General features: G+C 37.0%; 1 protein-coding gene across 1 annotated transcript; it reads right to left on the bottom strand.

Moving 5' to 3' along the window:
- Positions 1–342: 342 nt before the first annotated feature.
- On the bottom strand, positions 343–16767 carry gfpt2 (glutamine-fructose-6-phosphate transaminase 2). Its single transcript, XM_028009373.1, has 19 exons — positions 16619–16767; positions 15634–15741; positions 13937–14047; positions 13666–13788; positions 13086–13144; positions 11874–12008; positions 10655–10716; positions 8924–9003; positions 6050–6167; positions 5727–5890; positions 4763–4858; positions 4495–4592; positions 4250–4370; positions 3895–4052; positions 2789–2903; positions 2485–2612; positions 2112–2279; positions 1826–1987; positions 343–1299 (listed from the first exon to the last, which is right to left on the bottom strand). Exons 1-19 carry the CDS (start codon positions 16623–16625, stop codon positions 1255–1257), a joined length of 2058 nt encoding a protein of 685 aa, XP_027865174.1. The 5' UTR covers positions 16626–16767; the 3' UTR covers positions 343–1254.
- Positions 16768–18757: the final 1990 nt, after the last annotated feature.

Below are 18757 nucleotides of genomic sequence, written 5' to 3'. Positions count from 1 at the left end.
TTTTATCTCGCTTGATGTGACACTTGACTTCTCCACGTGGGAAGCCTGCAAATTCAGTGGCTCTTAAATATGTGGAGTTTTCCAATTTCTTATTTTGTTGGTTAACACTCAGTCATTATTAGTATAAAACTTCAGTGTAGATGGTGAGACTGGAGTTCCAGCAACTTTCTATATATAAAATTTATTTTTTGTGAATCAACAAATCAGGCTAACATTTAGCCTCTTAAAAGCCTCAAAAATACCAAAAACATTTCAAACTAAATCAATTAAAAACACACACAATGAATTGTCCAATGAAGAAATACAAGAAAGAAAAAGAAAAGAAAAAACAACTGAACAGCCTGAAAGTAATAATTCATTAATTTATTGATTGGTAGTGCTTATTTAACATTATAAAACATACAATATCAAATACAATCATAAAGATGTCAATCACGTTATCTGCTTAGCCCCTATAAAAACAAAATAAAAAAATTCTGTTATATACAGAATATCATTGCCATAGGACCCATAAAAATAGTTGTCAAATGTAATACAAATGATTTGTAATAATTCGTTTTTTACTGCAGCATTGTAGTGCTTTTTGTGCTTTTACATATTTCCCATGGCAAAAAGAAGTAAAGAAACCTTAAAAAAAGACCTGGATGAACACCTTAGAACTGGCCTCAAAACAAAATATTTAAATTAAAATATAATTATAATATAAAAAAATAAGATTATAGTTCACTGGTTCTTCAGGCCCAGTAATTTGATGATTTTACAATGAAATTTAGAAAATGACACTATAATAACAAAATTTTTGAATTTTACAATGATGTACAACATAGGGGGAGAATTAATGACCTTTTCATAATGTACATTCAAAATCTGAGTTTGCGGTCCATATTGCACAATAGTAAACACTTCAGTGTACCTTACGGTTATTCATATGACAGGTTTTGGCTCAACTAACGATAAAGAGGCACAGAAGGTTTCTTTGGCTGTCAGCATTGTTGAGAAGGCTTTATGGATTGTTCCATAAAGCTGTGGTCAGATTTCACATTTCTGATTTTCTGTTTCTTTTTTCTTTATAGTGCCTTTTTAAACCCTTCTTTGCTCTGCAGCTTTCGCTTTAACTCACAGTATAATCCAAACACACTATGGTCCCCATTCTTCACCCCAACCCTTCCACACACACCCGATGTTTGATTGCACAATTGCTCCGTAAATCACCCAAGGCCACCTGTCTCCTCTGCTGAGCTTTGTAGACTGTAATTATTCCACAGTCACAGACTTGGCCAAGTTTCTGGGACAGTCAACCTGGAAAAAGAGAGTGTGAGAGAGCAGTTGAGAAAATTACATAAGATCAATCACTGCGGGTGTACAGTAAAATGACCAAATTTGGACACTGTATTACAAAAGGTGAGTTGTACAAGAAAGTCAAGTTCCCATGAATTCAGACATAAATCGTAACCTAGAGAAATGTACGCAACAACTAAGAAAAAGTTCCTTCTCTTTTACATTGGAAGGAAACACTGCCATTATATAACGAGTTGCAAAGCCAGTTTGTTGCCACACACCAAAAAATAAAGTATCTGGGAAAAGAAGCTTCCTGAGGCACACCTCACAGACAATGAATAAATTCACAGCCAGATTTAGGTCTGAACTTTGACATCCCTACGCATAATGCTGCTACCATTCTGATGTCCTGTGTGTTTTATTTTTGCACCTCTATGTTTTGCTATATTAAATTGCACTGACCTACAGGAGTCGGAATATTTGAATCTGGTACAAAATGTCTGATGCATGTCAAAAGTTCTTGTGCGTAAGAAAATCTGCTACTTACATCATATCCTCGCAGGACAGCTAGGTGGAAGGACATCAGCTGTAGGGGGATGACACTGAGGATGCCCTGCAGACAATCCACGATCTGTGGCAGCTCAATGGTCTTGTATGCATTTTTCATCAGCTCTGAATCATCCTGAGAGCACAGAAGAATGGGTCGGCCCTGTTGGAGAGAGAAATCAAGACGTTGCACAGCGTAAGGATTACGTTTTACCACCTTGTGGGCTTCCTCTAGCAAAATGTGTGTGTATCTATTTATTTTTTTATATATTCTATTCAGGGCTTACCGATCTGGCAGTGACCTGTTGCAAAGCATTCTGACACTTGGTGTAGCAGCCGTCACGCATGATAACCATGATGACTGGCATGTCTTTGTCGATGAGTGCCAAAGGACCGTGCTTCAGTTCTCCGGCCAGGATGCCCTCTGAGTGCATGTATGTGATTTCCTTGATTTTCTACAATAAAATAAGGAAAATAAAATTTATTGAGATTATGTTAAATATGTGATTATAAATTAATTAATGTAACTTCTCTACTCTAACATTTCTTAATATAAGGTGCATAAAAAGTGCACATATATATAGCATGTATAATATTTATGTAATAGCAGGGAGAAATTAGTTATTCAGAGTCTACAGTACTATGAAATCCTTAACTCACCAGCGCCCCCTCAAGGCAAGTGGCGTAGTTGTACCCTCGTCCCATAACCAAAAGTGACCTTTGCTGATACAGCTCGTTGGCTATGGTCTTAATCTTCTCATCCAGTGACAACACCTTTTTTATCAGCTCTGTGAGAATGTATAAAAGTTAGTCATGGTCACATTGATATCTTATGGATTAACGATCTACCTTTTCACACAGCTATTGCATCACACTATTTTTCTAACATGATCTAGAATCCTTATACATATTTGAAGAGTTATTTCTGTTTTAGTTTTAAGATCCTGCAATTGGTAATACTAACCTGGTAGCATCTTGAGGCCGTGAATGATCTCCAGTCTTCTCTTCTGCAGTGAGAGTCTGTCTTCACTCATCATCAGGCCAAACATGATGAGGGACACAAACTGACTGGTGTAGGCCTGAAAGGGAAGCACACACTCAACACCTGAGTAAAAACTATCTGGTTCAGTAAAAGCAAAAACAGTATCAAATTGCACAACTCTGTGTTCATATTCCTTGACCTACTCTTTTCTTACTTAGCAATTAATCAAAACAGTTGGTTTGTCTATAAATGAAAATCATTTGATTTGTTGAAGGCTATTCATGTTAAAAAAAATCTATACATATGTGGAAATAAAGCTTTTTCTCTGAAAGGAAAATGTTTATTTTAGTGCTGAGCTGTGCTTCCTAAGTATGACTTTTGCTGAAAGGAGGATTCCAAATTGATATTCTTTCAGTCTCATAATCTGTAGCGCTGGAGATAAGTTTACACACGCTCCTCTTAAGCTTAAATGCCAGTTTATGACTGATAACTTCATTTCTTCTGAACTTGGATGCAATATTGGAAACTTGGAAAAAGGTGGAGGGCAAAAACACAGAGAAACTAGTTTGGAATGGACAAAGGACACTAATGTTATTTTCCAGAATAGTCCTGACCTTTGGTCTGTTAAATATTTATGCAGTATGCTTAAAATCCAGGAAAGTAATCAGTTTAAATGAACTCCACCAATTCTGATAAGAAAGCTTGCCAAATATTTGGTGAGAAATATGCCACGACCTCGTCAGTGGCTAGAAAAGCCATGTAGTTTCTCTGCAACTTCTTAAAGTGACATGTGGGCAAATATTGATGAATATGTGTGAATGTAATGTAAATATTTTGGACAGTGTGCATAATGACTGTGATTAGATACAATCACAATAAATTAAATGTGCTCCTACTTAGTTTTCAGAAAAACTTCTGGAGTTTGTTTGTATGTTACTTCATCCAGGAATAAGATTAGTTCAAATATGTAATGAAAAGTCCATGATGAGCGTATGTATGCTCTGATTCAAATAGAAGAAAACCTTCAAAATAATGTAGTGATTTGAAATGTGGTTAATTACAGACTGATTATGCTGAGGGGAGTGTACCTTAGTACTGGCCACTCCTATTTCCGGTCCTGCATTGATGTGGACCCCACAGTCAGTCTCTCTGCAGATGGAGCTCCCCACAGTGTTGGTGATACCCATAGTAAGAGCCCCTCGATCCTTGCAATATCGCAGGGCCATCAGGGTGTCCGCTGTCTCCCCTGAAGGGGCGGAGAGAGTGAAACATTATAATGTATAATTATAGAACATTAAGGTCAAGCTTAAAGCAGAACTTGGCATGAAGTTGTTTCACATGAGAGGTGAGAAGTTATTTTAAGATATTTTTAGGATCCAGGCTTTAGTGACAGAAAGAAAAACGAAAAAAAAAAAACACAAGCTCTGATGGAGGTTATTTTACCTGACTGACTGATGAAGAAGCAAACGTCGTCTCTGAAGACTGGGGTGTTGCGGTCCAAGAAGTCGCTGGCCAGCTCCACCATGACGGGCAGTTCTGTCAGTTCCTCCAGGATCTGTCTGGTCTGAGCAGAAAAAAAAGAAAAACAGGCGCTTTATTAGCACTGTCATGGGTATTTTTGAATTTTGACCATGAAATGTCATGAGATCTTCTAAAGGTATATATGACAATTGACTAGCTGTACTTACAGCAACTGCAGCGTGGAAACTAGTGCCACAGCCTATCACGATAAGCCGCCTGCAGCGTTTGATCTCCTTCAGGTGGTCCTTCAAGCCTCCAAGAATCACTTGGGAAATAAAGGAAAAGACAGTTTATCTCGACAGCTGTTTCATATTTGAAACACTGGAAGTTTTAAAGAAATAATCTACCAAATTCCTAATGATTCTAAATAGGATTTCTGCTAAGAAAGTATGAAATGATTAAAAACAGGACTTTTAAAAAAAAACATGTGATCACCTGTATTAGTGTCAAAACAAATCCGGCCTCTCATGGTGTTAACTACTGATTCCGGCTGCTCAAAGATCTCCTTCTGCATAAAAGCTTCAAAGTTTCCTGCAGAGATTAAAAAGACATAAGAACGATACACAATGACAATGAAATTTTTCTCCTTAAAAAAAAAAGAAAAGATAGACACTTTATTGCTAAAGGTATTGAGACACTACTCCAATCTTTAAATTGAAGCAACTCGTCATGCTTCTGCAAACATTTGTGATAGAGTGCATCCCTCTCAAGAGCTCATTAAACTCCAGCATGGTGCCGTGCATTCATGTAATTTCCTCCGCAATTAACATTTCTTGGTCACCGGTTAGTCTTGTCATAACAAAGTAGATTAGGAACAGCAGCAACTCAACTGCCAGTGGTAAGCCCTGTAAGATCAGAGTGAATATGGGGCAAGTTGAGGCATCATCTGTCTACAGCTGGCTGCAAACATTACGACGGCTTCAGACTAGCTCAAGAATAATGAGCGCAGAATAAGTTAGCATAGCTGAGCTGCTGCATCCAAACCTGACATAACCAGGTGTAATGCAAAGTGTTGGCACACTAGTGTTGGAGGTTGGTTCTTTGGATTGGAGAATCATGCAACTGTGGGAAATAGTTTTGGGAGGGTATTTTCTGTCCACAAAGCAATATCCTTTTTGGGATATTCTCAAAGGTTATGAGTGTAAAGCCTACTATTTCAAAACATTTGGCAATAATGTGCAGACAACATTAACTGGAAAATTACTATAGGCATAGTGTTTCCCCCTATTCAGCCAGCAGAGGGCGAGCAAGTATCAGTCTATTACATTGATCTGACCCAATATCATAGTGCAGGCAGCCCCATATAAGCATTTATCTAAGTGTTACTCTCTTCTAGTGGAGTTCCTGTCAATTAAATTAAAACAAAGGCAATTTGACATGGTAGAAACAGTTTTCCAACCTTTCATGATCTGCTGCAGCTCCATCTGCAGCGTCTGAATTGCTCTCACTGGATCGTCACCGGCCTGCCGGTTAATCCTGTGGATGGAGAGTTCACCTCCTTTCACAACTGCAATGTCATCATCCTCCATGTACAACACCTTGTTAGTGTGCTCGATGATGGCACTGTGGACGCAGAAACACAGGAAGGAAGCAAATGAATGCTGCAGCAAGCAACAGAAATGTGCACTAGGCAGACGTGGGGACAGATGAGAAGGCATAATGGCTGTGAAAAGCTGAATAACATAGCTCCATGCTTGATTCACAAGACAAATTCTTCCCCACCTAGCGTCAGAGGCAAAGTAGTACTCCACAGCCCTGCCATCTTCGTTTGAGTTGATGGCGTTGGGCGAGTCCGTGCGATTATGGCTGTTCTTCTCATGAATGTCTTCCTTTATGTGACCTACAGAGGTTTAATTCAAGAGTTAGTGGCTTAAATCAGATCTTTAGGAAGTAAGAAATCTTTGACTAAGTTTCCAGTTTCACTGTAATTGTACATTTACACAAAAGAAAATATCCTAGGATGTCCTTTTAGATGAAACAGCACAGAATCACGAGACTGTAGATAAAACATGTAGCAGCTTTCCAAGACAAGAGACTGCTTCATCTGCTCAAAAACTGACACTGATACATTTAAGTACAACAAACTATTACTTTCTATGATATATTCAGAACTACTTTGTATATTACTGTATATTTTTAAATTAAAAGCAACCTTTAGAAAACTGGTGAATCTCAAGAGAGTGAACCAGGAGTTTCATACTTAGAAAAATAGTTGAAGAGCAGAGATGGTTTGGTTAGCTCTATAGATCTTCAGTCTAAGATTTAAACTCATCTGCCCTTTCAGCTTAAGGAAGCAGGTGACAGAAACGAAAATTATACTGAGTTTAACTATGTCACCATAACAGATTCCTTACTAATGATCCCATTAACTAAAGTCTCACTGTGTCCCACAGAAAAATGTCTGTCTCTCACGAAAAGCTCTTTCTTCTATTGTGCAGTCTTTACTCATACTGTCCTTCTTCAATTAATCAATTTATTAATTAATCAATTTTAAAACAATTCAACAACTGTTATCTTCCATTACACTTACAAAACACCTGGCCAGAATTCTCTGCGTCATTTAAACAAAATAATTGTGCTGCTTTGGACTTTAAACTTCTCTTATATAGATCATTAATAACCGCATGTTCTGCTGATAAGATAGTGAAGAATAATTTATAAGCACAAGAGCAATAAAGCAAACAGATGAAGTATGCAGTTGTTTACACTGCTCACATTTACAGAGCATAACTGAGTTTGAAGTAGGCATGTGCCAATTATAAAATTTTCAAAGTGTAATAAAGATTTTAAAGTTACAGTTGCTAAAGGAAACATCTGATTAGGTGGAGTTTTTCTCTGGTTGCATAGCGTAAAGAATAGAGGTGTAACGTTCTGCAAAATAATCATGTTTGCTTAAAATTATTCAATAGTTTCTGCAGTGTTTGTTCTATATTTTTTACTTAGGTTAGTTAATCAAAATAACCAAAATAGAAGTACTACATTTAATATTTCAATATGTTACATTTAATAACACCTAAAGCAATTTTGTTACTTTTCAGTTTTGAATAAAAAACATTTAGATCAAGGAAGACATGTTTGTTAAAGAGTTTGTTTAAATGTGGCACTTAGGGTTATCATACAGAGAGGGATCACAGTGTCCCATTCTTAAGCAAAGTAATGAATGAAGTACAGAAAAGAAAAACTCTCTTTACGGTTTACTCTAGCAAAACCTGCAGAGGTGTTCAACAGTAACTCTTTAAATAAAAACATCTTTCAAGGAAAGTCCTCCGAAAAAAGTGATTGCGTAATAATTATCATTGACCAAAAACATCTCATGTTACTCCAACACAATGTCTTTTGGCAGACATTGTGGGCTTGTTTCTGTTGGCAGCAGCAGACAAAGTTCAGAAAAGCAAGTTGAAACTTTAACCCACAGGAAAAGAGACCTTTATCCAGAAACATAAGGACATATTTTTTGTGTGTGAAGTCCACTGGTGCTGGTTTCATATTTGGTGTTTTAGTTCCAATCAAAACTCTGCGTAAAGATTGTTTTACTTAATTTCTATACAGTATGCATTTAATGAGAAATTGTGTTAATTTAGTTTCTTATGGACTGGGATGTATTGATCTTTCTTGAGAGAACTATCTCTCCAACCTGAAAGAATTAGCAAGAAAGCTTCAGGCCCAAACACATAAAATATATTAATGACTGACTATTATATTCCCAGATTCTTCATATGAGCAGCTAAAAGACAAATGACACATATTTGCTGTTTATTTCTGCTTGAATTTGCTAAATCTATTGTTAGTCTGTATATTATGCTTAGCATTGAGAGAACAGTACCCCAGAAACCTGAGTACAATATTTGTTTATTCTTTGCATTCCTTACATTTAACTAATGTATGTTCTTGTATTCAGCCTTTTTTTTTTTTTTTGCAGAACTATAAAAACACAATGCAAACAAAACTGCAATCACTGAATAACATTACTTTGTATAATCAATGATAATATAGACGCTGGTTTAAGAACTTGCTCCCTTTCATTTGTTTCTTATTCAAATTACTTTTGTGTAGCTTTCATTTTTATGATCTATCTAAGGAAAGGATTAATTTTAAAAATGTACCTCTTTCTTATTTAATCTAATAAAGAAAATGAATTTATTTTAATTTCATTATAAAAACTAATTTTAAAATGGTGTATAACTTTAAATCTATTAATATTTTGTATTAGTTAAGAAGGTTTTGTAGCTATAGACATTTTATTTTGTTGCTCAACCACAAAAAGGCTCTTTGTGGTTATAACTTATAAAATGTTTTCGAAAGAAGGGTTACATCATATACAAAATCTAAATAACAAAATATAAGACAAAAAAATGAAGACTGATCCTATATAAAATACAGTTAAAAATAAGAGAGTCTGTTCTCCACTCTTAGATTTTTTTTTTAAATCAGCAACTTTTCATAAGTTGTGCAACTGATGAAAAAAAAACAGCTGGAGGATATTTCTAAATACAACCCATTTGATCAACTGTGATCAGGTGATGTGCTGCTGCTGAGGCAGTGAATTTAAGATGTGGTAAAAGTGGATGACAGCAGGACAAAAGGAACAGAGCTTACCACTGTTGTACTGCACAGGGATTTGCTCGGTTGGCAGCTCGTGCTCACTTCGCACACCGATGAGCAGCGGACTTCCTCTCCTGCCGAGATGAGAACAAAGCAGGCAAGGCGGAAGAGATGGAGTCGGAAAGAAGGAAAGGGAGAGGGACAATGGTTAGGTTTTTTAAACACAAAGCCATGTCAGATACAATAACATGCTCTCCTTTATAGCCTGATACCTTGTACCTTGTCATTGTAAGTTAAAATAAAGTTTTTCCCCCCATCTTCAATTCTGTTTGTTTACTTCCTTATCATATCAATTGTACCAAATCTAATACATTCATTAACTAAAGTTTTGCAGATATTCAAGGTGTGTCTGCATCATTTTAGGAGGTAAAGGTTTACTCAACTATTAGTTTGAATATATTTTATTGCTAGCACTTTACTTTCATAACAGTTACTTAAACAAAGGATACTTTTGTTTAAGTAACCCCTATAAAAACAGAAATAAAGAGAGTTATCTTCTGCAAGTATGATATTAATGGATCATAACCTTTAAACAGAGCCTCACCTCAAAAATCCTCAACTATCCCTTTAATGCAAGTTTGACACCACCTGTCAAAAAACAGCAGCCTCTCCTTACTTTTTGTTTTTCTATTGTACAGATCAGTCTTTTCTTTCTGCATCAGTTTTCTCCTGGGCCTCACTAATGCATGCTCTTTAATTGTTCTAGAGGGTGTGGGATTTGACAAAGGAGACATGCAAACAGACACGTGGTCAGTTTCCAAATATGTTCTAGGTTGAAAACTATACACTAAGTTGTCATCGTCTCCACACATCATTTCCTTATTAATTAGAAATGTCTCAGTGGGTTAGAAAAATAAATATGTGCAAACACTTTAAATGGATGACTAACAGTGAAAATAGGTCAAAGAAGGAAAAGTAGAAATTAAGACAGCAGTTTTCCTGCTGGGTGGCTGATCTTTGATACCACAAGAAGGGTGGAGGCCGTTACATCAGATAATAGGGCCTTCACTCCACCTTCATCAACTATGATGAACATTTAAAACATGAAGATCATGTGTGTAGCCATAGGCTTTGCAAGCTAAAATAATTGGTTTGAATGTTTCCTTCAAGCTCATGTTGATAAACAGGAAAACCAAGCCTTTGGTTTAACCAGCAAGTGAGCCAGCAAGTTTTGCTAGGTGAACTGTTTGCATAAAGCACAAGTTACACCCAAGCCATCTCAATTTACCAGCCCTGCTCCCGTAACTCTTTCCTCCTGATCTGTGACCGCTCATTGACCTGGGAATGGTATAACGCAAAAAAAAAAAGTTGATAAGAAGTAATTAACCTGGTGATTTTTGCCCCTTCAGAGTTTCCCAGAGCTGAAACAGGAAACTCTGTAGTCTTTCTGTAAATGAGTCAGAAAGGGGGGCGTTGCCCTCAAAGCTTCGGAAGAGGCCCAGGAGGGAACAGCAGTCTGAATTGAACCTCAGATCTTAATATGCAGAACATACCAACTCACTCCACTGGATGAGGAGCTACTCACATGACCACAGCTGCCCAGTACTGGAAGCAAAAAGGATTCCAGAGTAATGCCATAATTAATAAGCGCGGGCTTTGTCTCCTAATCAGTCCAGATATTGCTTCATTGTGTTAATAACAGCAACGACTCATCTGGCTGGATGGATGATATGTGAAGCCTAATCTCAGCGTTGCCTGTGAACAAGTCAGTGAGTTCTGACTAACCTGGTGGACACAGCCTCTCCAGGGTAATGACGGCTTTTGAAAATGAGAGAGAAGGCTCCTTCCTATAACACACAGAGACAGAGACGTTGTGTTAACTGAACGAACATCCTAAAATAAACACATCTTGCAGCTGCATGTTAAAAGAAGGGAAGAGAAGCAGGTGTCACTGTCAGATAAATCAGAAAAAAGTGAAACCTTTTTATTTTAAGATATTTGCTAAATATGAACTGGAGTGCAAAAGAAGTAGGAATCCTCAAGGTTCTGTTTTTGGACAACATGTAGTTATTATCTAAGTTGTAATCCTCGCTCTGTGAGTACTGCTACATGCTTAAACATCTTTAAGCTAATTATAAACAATAATGCATTTCTGTGACATGGAGAAATTGTCAATTTGTATGTGTTCCATTAAGGACAAGCCAAGTGCTTTTGTGAAGCTTTTGACTAAATGACTAAAATTTCCTTGTGCATGAATGGACAAACAAATTTGTCTTGCCTCAAACCCCTTTAAAATATACAAAATCTTATTTTTTTCTCACTCTGTGGGGTTTAAAAGATGCGGGGGGTGACTTGGGGAGGCCTGGGAGTATTTAGGTACTGGAGGGAAAGTCTAAAAGCAATAGGAGCTGTATTGTATAACATCAGCTATGTTTCGAAAGTGCTGGCCACACAGCTGCTCGCGGTGCTTACTGGAAACAGAGCTGCTGAGTGTGGGACTGTGGTGGGGAGGGAAAGGGGTATGAGTGAATGCAACAGGAAGCAAAAGGAGGGTGTCACTAGTGTAAGGTTGGACTATCTGGTTTCCATTACTTCCAGTCCAAAAATGCACGTTTTAGTTAAGCCTCACTGCAGACTGAATGAAGCTTTAGAACATTACTCACACAATGGAAAACGTAAAACAGTATGCTTCATCTAAAAAAAAAACATCTGATTCTATGACTAATGATGTCACATGTGACTCTGTTGGGACTGCTTCCATGGAGACATTTTTTCACAACGTTTTGTTTCACTCAGTATTAAAAGTGTTTTTGCTCATATAAATATGGGTCACTTAAGAAAAAACTTTACGAAACAGAGCAAGTTTCCTTCACTTCAGCTGAGGAGTGGAAGGTTCTTGCATTAATAACTAAAAAGAGTTGAGTTTCACCAGAAGAGCAGGACATAACCTATTGTACATGGTGGTGTGAAGTTAGATTGTGGTTTTACTGTGTGAGAAGCTCACCAGTTGCTGGATGACTCTCTCCACCAGTGTGGAGAACGTGATGCTGTTGTTTTCTCGATTGTCATACAGGTATTTGATCAGTTTTGGGATCACCTCTGTATCTGTCTCTGACTCAAATTCGTATCCTTTGGTGATCTGAGGGAAGGAAAGAAAATGGTTTAACACATGAAAATGGCCTCAGAGAATGTAAGGATTTAACTGATTTTCGTTCTTGATAATTAAACAACACTGTATTAATCAGTATTACAGTGAGTCTTCTATGAAATATGTTTTTGACAAAATATGCTACCAACATGTAAGATTTTGCTGCCATTTTTAACCTCATGAACTTTTTTCACCATGTGTTAATCTTTTTTTAGTGTACGTAAATGTACATGTGGTGGATGTTTTCGACCACATGTTGTGTTTTGCAGGTAGGACAGAAAGTTACATTTCGGTCTCATCTGACCAGAACACTTTCTTCCATGTGTTTGCTGTGGCCTCAAACTGAAAATGGGATTTCCTGTTGCCTTTGGTTTTGACTAATTTGTCTGAACAACAGATTCTGCCAAATGATTCTGCCAATTGTGGTACTCTGTAAGTTCTCCAGAGTACCACAATGTTCCATTAGATGTTTAAAGCTTTAAATTTCATTTTATAACCTAACTCTGCTTTAAACTTCTCTACAACTTTGTTAACTAATGTTCTCTGACAAGCTTTTCAGACCTTTACAGAACAGCTGTAAAGCTACAAAGGTCAAATTAGATATAGGTGGGTTTTACTTAGGTGATCTTCAAAGCCCATTTTCTTGCATTGGGTTATTTTTTAGAAAGAAAATGGGAGAATATTTATACACATCACACTTAAATATTTAGAAGAATGTGAAATTTCTTTTCCACTTCACAATTATGCGCAAAACTTTGTGCTATATAACTCAAAAAACAAGATTAAGCAGTTTGTATAGTTAATAGTTCTACTTTTTTCTCCAATTTGTAGTTTTTTTATTCATCATAGTTACAACTTTGTTACTTCTTCAACGCTAAAAGCTCTGTCCTTAAAACAATATGATACAAATTGTATAATTTTGGTCTTCGGATTTCATTCAAGAAATCATCATGAAAGTTTTCCTTTGTAACAATAAGGCCTCCAGTAATAATATAAACTTTGTAGTGGAGGGCAGGTTTAATTATCGCACTAACCTGTTTCTTCAGAAAGAAATTTATGGCAACTCACCAGGTACTTCTTCAGCTCTTTGTAGTTGGTTATAATGCCGTTGTGGATGACAACAAACTCTAAAAAACGAAACCACACATAAGTTCTTTTTCAAGGCTTTTCATGTTTTTTTGTTCAAGGAATTCAAAACACAAAAACTAGAGTTCAATGGAAAGCTGCCACACCTTCTCGGAAATACAAGCTTGGTGTGTGGTAAAGCAAGTCTGGCTGGCTATTTAAAGAATAATTTGGCTTTAGCACTTGCACAAAGCAACGCAAAGATCTAGAAGGATAACTTACAGGATTACAATCTGTTTGCAAAATTAATGTGATTTTAGAGTGGAATCATTTTGTTTCATTTCAGACTTATGAGGAAAAGCTAAGGGAGATAACCAACACACCTTAAAAAACCAATAAGACAGATGGGTGTGTCTTTTACTGCACTGTGTTCTTTCAAATAGGATAATTTTAAAAGCAGTTTTATAAGATTCATATTGACACAATTTAAACAAGACAAGCGAGAAGTCACTACTAAGGAAGGTGGAAGAGAAATTCAGTCCTTTCATATGATTGATGATCAGGTCAGGAAAGGACTTATTACCATTGTTTTTGTCGGATCGCTGGGGGTGACTGTTGACAGCACTCGGCTCTCCGTGCGTAGCCCAGCGAGTGTGAGCCAGGCCAAAGTGTGTGTGCAGAGTCTCATTGATGTCCCGGTCTTTTTCTGAACAGCAAAGAATAACATGAGAGAATAATGTCGGCTGTCTATCAAATTCAGCAAGTTGGTTTGTGTTATTTATTACTAAAAATGACATATCATTAAAGGGTTTTATGGAACTTCAAGAAATGAAATCAATCATATGAGAACTCACGGTAGATCTCCTCCTCCAGAGCCTTGACCTTGCCCTTTTTCTTGATTAAGCAGATACTGTTGTTGTTGTTGAGGTCAGTGGTTGTCTTGGTGGGGCCGTCTACGGCAACACCTGCGGACGGAAAACCAGAAAATGTCAAACTCAGGTCACTGGAATGTGAGTTATGAATGCTTCCGTGCAATTATTGCTCCTGTGATGAATGACAACTCCAACTGGTTTTTACAAAACCACATTCCCCAGACATGTCTTACTCATGGCGGGCAGAAAATATGTAAACAGTGTGATAAGGCTCGAGACGCAGTCAGATTTGGCTTGTGGATGTGAAGTAAATACAGTTAAAGTATCTTTTGCTAGTTAATGTCCAAATGAGGAGTCTGTCTATCTGCAAGTGTGTCTAAGCTAAAGCAGCTCATCCTGTTCAAATAGGATGGACAAACACAAGGTGCAGTAAATATGGGTGTGTCTTTTTGGAGCTTATTAAGCATTCAGGTAAAAAAAAAAAAAAAAACATCTGTCAGTTACACTTTTTATTCAATTGTAATTTTAACCATATAACCTAACTCCAGAATGATTGTACCTTTAAAAATTCTCTCTCAAACTATAAAAGATCTGAAACATTTAATCTTCCAAACAAAACTAAATGAGTAACAACTGAAGTACAAATGTTTTAACCCTTAAAACCTAGATGAAAAGATTTGCCGATTTTTGGGCAATGTTGAAATCAGTTATTTTAATAGACTCAACCTGATAAACCAGTTTTTACACAATATCAGTTGCGAGGTCTGTTTTCCTATAACATTTTTAAACTGATGGGGGTGTTTATGATCAAATCCTTGCAGCAACAGTCTGCTTCCTGTAGAGTCCTATGTTGGAAGACCGTGACTTTTTTCCAATTTTATGAACCTGTAGTTAGCTTCTATGAAGTTATTATCATTAATAGTTTCCCTCAATGATGTCTTAAGTTTAGAGAAAAGCGGAAGGCCAAGAGCTATTCAGAAGGTTTCAGGTGATTTAAACTATTTTAAGCAATTTAATCTGAGAATGCCCATATCAATGTGATACAATGCAGAATTTCTCTGCTAAAGGATTTGTGTTTTATTCATCAAAGTGACATTGGCTGAGGCTGGCTCCTGTGACAATCAACCTTATAAGCTGCAACTTGTCAGTGATCCAAGAATGGAGAACATTTTTGAAGTGTGCAACATTCTGTCACTTGTGCAACGTCATCAAAGATCAAACATTCCTCTGCTTTTCCAGGTATTGGAAAATTAGCCTGGTGGATTGATCAAGCTGATAATCTCTTTAGGAAAGTAGCTGTTCATCTCCCCAAACTTATTATGTTTATAATGTGAGGTTTAGATGTTCAAGGTCTGCTAATACGGAGTTGCATCCGGTAGATATGAACATTTTCTGTTTGTGAGTTGTTTTAAATAGCTAAAATCAGCTGGAACACTCATGCCTTGGGGTCTATTAGCCTTCCACCACTATAGGGATTTATTTATATTTTTACAATCCTAGTTTAATGGGGCATCTTCCCATAACATCTTCACAGAACCATGCTTCAAAGAATCCAAACCATCTCTTTAATGATTGAATTTGAGTAAGTATTTCCAAAGCTGTTTTCCTTAAAGCTTTACGTATTATTTATTCTGTGTGCGTGTTTCTGTGTGAGTGCAAGTACTGTGCAACTGTCTCACCTGCTGAATCGTACCCTCTGTACTCCAGCCTCAGCAGACCCTTCACCAGCGTCTCAAATATCTCCTTTCGGGTGCGTGGCACTTGGTAGTTCAGGTAAGCAAAAATCCCTTTCAATAAAAAAGAGAACCAGAAATATAACTCAAGTCTTGGTTGCAGAGCACAGTGCTCCTCTTTTATTCAAACTCAGGCATGGCACTATAATTTTGCTTAATGACATTTTGGACACAGTGACTATAAATAATGCAATAAAGTCATACAAGCAGGCCTTTTTTCTAGATTTCTACCTTCTATCATCAAGTATATGACCACTTGTCCCGTTCAATCTTTACACACATTTTTCTTGCTGGTGTTGGAGGTAAGGCACTACACAAACTGTGAATAGGCGTGTGTATTTTCCTCCAAAATTGTGTGAGTGGGGGGTCTGTTAAAAACGTTTTGTGAGTACACAGCTAACCCATTGACAGGACGCACACTGCGCGCAGTGTTGGAGCAGACAGGCAGAGGCAGGGTGAGGTTAAACATCGCTGATCCTGCCTTCTTCTTCACATAAACGAGGCGAGGCTGGGGAACGGTTAAAGATTTACTTTCAGTTGTAAAAATGGTTTTGTTGTAACAGCAGACAGAGGCGCAGCGCGCACTATGTAGCCTATAGGTATTTGCCAATCAATGGAGAAAAGTTAACATCGGGCTTCTAAGTCATCTCTATACAGGATCAGTCATCTGCAGCTTCCTTGCTCTTGAGTATACAGTCAAACGATGACACTGACACGTAGCAGCTGTGCGTAAAAGGATCCACAGCGAAAATGTCGGAAATCACAGACATTTAAACTCAAGTTTTAATCCTTAGAATTACATCCAAATCTGAACAACAGTAGAAGTTTATCAGCATATCGTGTGTTGCTTTCTTCACAAAATGCGCGCAATAGCTTCTTTTTTTTTCAGAAACAAGAATGATAATTCACGGGTATTAAGAAGAAGACTTACCACACATGATTCAAGTTTCCTCTTCACCGGTCGACTCTTTCTGAAACCGATTTTTAGTTTTCCAGCTAAAATGATGCTTCTGTTTCTCCGCGGTGAAGTCTCGGATGTAGTGCACACTCCCCCTGGGCTTTTCTATTTAAATGCAGTTTCCTGCACAGGGCAGCTGCCCCGCCTCCTCTGACGTCTCTTATCCCATGTCCTTTCAGGACATCCTGCGTCTATCTGTCAGGTGTTCACTTCACCTGTACGTGATGATTAACCGCTGTTAACTTTCCTGTTTCCCTCCCTGCAGTTAACCTCAATCTCGTGTTCTCAATACAATTGTAAGGTATTTATTAGATATGGGTATGACCGGTTTTTGATTCCTGTTTTTGTCGCCCAAGCTTGATTGGAGGGTGTGGAGAATTCCTCAACTTCCATTTCGTCTTTTCTTTTACTTACTTTCTGGATCTTGCTGTTCTGTAAGTAGGCTATTACTATTTGTTAAAGTTTAACAATGTGTATATTTTTTAACTTAGGTTTTTCCAATACACATCAGCTTTTGCTGAGTAGGTGTGGAGAAAATCAGTAGTTTCACTTTTTTGAAAAAACTTCTCCTTAGGTTTCATGAACTTGAGGCAGGACGTGTTGCTAGGCCATCACAGGACAAACAACCATGCATGCACACACTGGCACCTCAGTGCAACTAAGAGTAATCAATTAACATAAAATAAAAACTTTTGTACTGTAGGAGAAATCCTTTTGAATGAGGAAAAATGCAAATTTCATGCAGAAAGACCTCAGGCAGGACTTTGTCAACCACTGCGCCACCGTCCAGCCCCAAAAACAAGCATAAATATTTGCTGTATAAATCTGAAATTGTGTTGCTAATCGCTTTTCAGTGATACAGCTTGAACTGGTAAAGATCTAAACCAGGCTGTCATTTAAAAAAACAAAAATGAAAACAAACAAAAACCGTCAAATGGCTCTCTAAATTTGTGTGCCCGTCTCATAGCTGCTCTGACAATTAACAATTTCAAGCAGTCTTCTGTTTCCTATTCATAGTCTACTGTTCAGAGAATACTCATACATGTCTAGTTAATAAAAAATATATCTACAAGAAGCCACTCAGAGTTTGTTTTAAACTGAAATTTTACTGTCATATTCAATGACAGCAGTAACCGATGGTAAACAGACGTGAAATCATTAAAAATAACTAGTAATTTGCAGAAAATAATATTAAAAATTTCAGAATGAGATTTAACCATTTTTATGACTAGATTCATTCATTAAAGTTTTCCATCCCAAAGAAAATTACACAGAAATGCAATGTTTTATTTAAATTGACACAAAATTATTTACTTATTGGAGCAAAATGGAAGTAGGAGGACATATTTTGGTAGCATATGTTACTGTTTTATGTTTTTTAAGACCCACCTTTACTCTCATCTCACTCTTTGCTTTGTATAAAGTTAACAACTCTGGTTATTGTTTTCATTTGTTCATAATGAATCAAGTGCAACAGAGATAAAAAAAAAACAACAAAAAAAACACCACAATCTTATAGAGAAAATTATTGGAAATAAATAAGGAGACAACTAAGGACAAATCTATTTGTTTCCATGAATCATGGTAGTGTTTCTTATTTATTTTCTGCAGAATTAACAGATAAATTGACTATGTGCTAATTTGTTTGTAAATGACTCACTTTATAGTGACTGACCAACCTTTCTTTACCTGCCTGCAAAAATAAAATCACAGAGAAATATTAGTCTTTGGCAAACTATTAGACAATATAATTAGTTTGATTCCTGAGCTAAGTGTTCACAGTTAGAGAGAACAGGCAGAAAGGGTGGGTAACTTCTTAAGAAACCTCAGCTTATTTTGTGTTCCTATGAGTCAACCGTTGTTCATCTTCATTTTCTTTTCTACGTTTTTACTCCTCTGAAGAACTGTATGAGTACTTTTTTAGAACAACAAGGAAGTTGTGGTGGATCATTTAGATGGCATATTTCTTTCAGGGAGCTATCAGCTGTTATCCGGGAACTGCATATTTTTTATTTTTCATGCTGTCATTCCCACAACATCTTTAACAAGATAATTAGTTCACATAATTGGTCCCTTTAATTAAGCAAACATAAAACCAACCATTCTACTCCC

The sequence above is a fragment of the Xiphophorus couchianus genome, chromosome 23 (genome assembly GCF_001444195.1).
Source record: "Xiphophorus couchianus chromosome 23, X_couchianus-1.0, whole genome shotgun sequence".
In the NCBI taxonomy this organism is placed as follows: Eukaryota; Metazoa; Chordata; class Actinopteri; order Cyprinodontiformes; family Poeciliidae; genus Xiphophorus; species Xiphophorus couchianus.
Note: the sequence above shows the minus strand (reverse complement) of the source record. Positions and strands in the feature narration are given on the sequence as shown.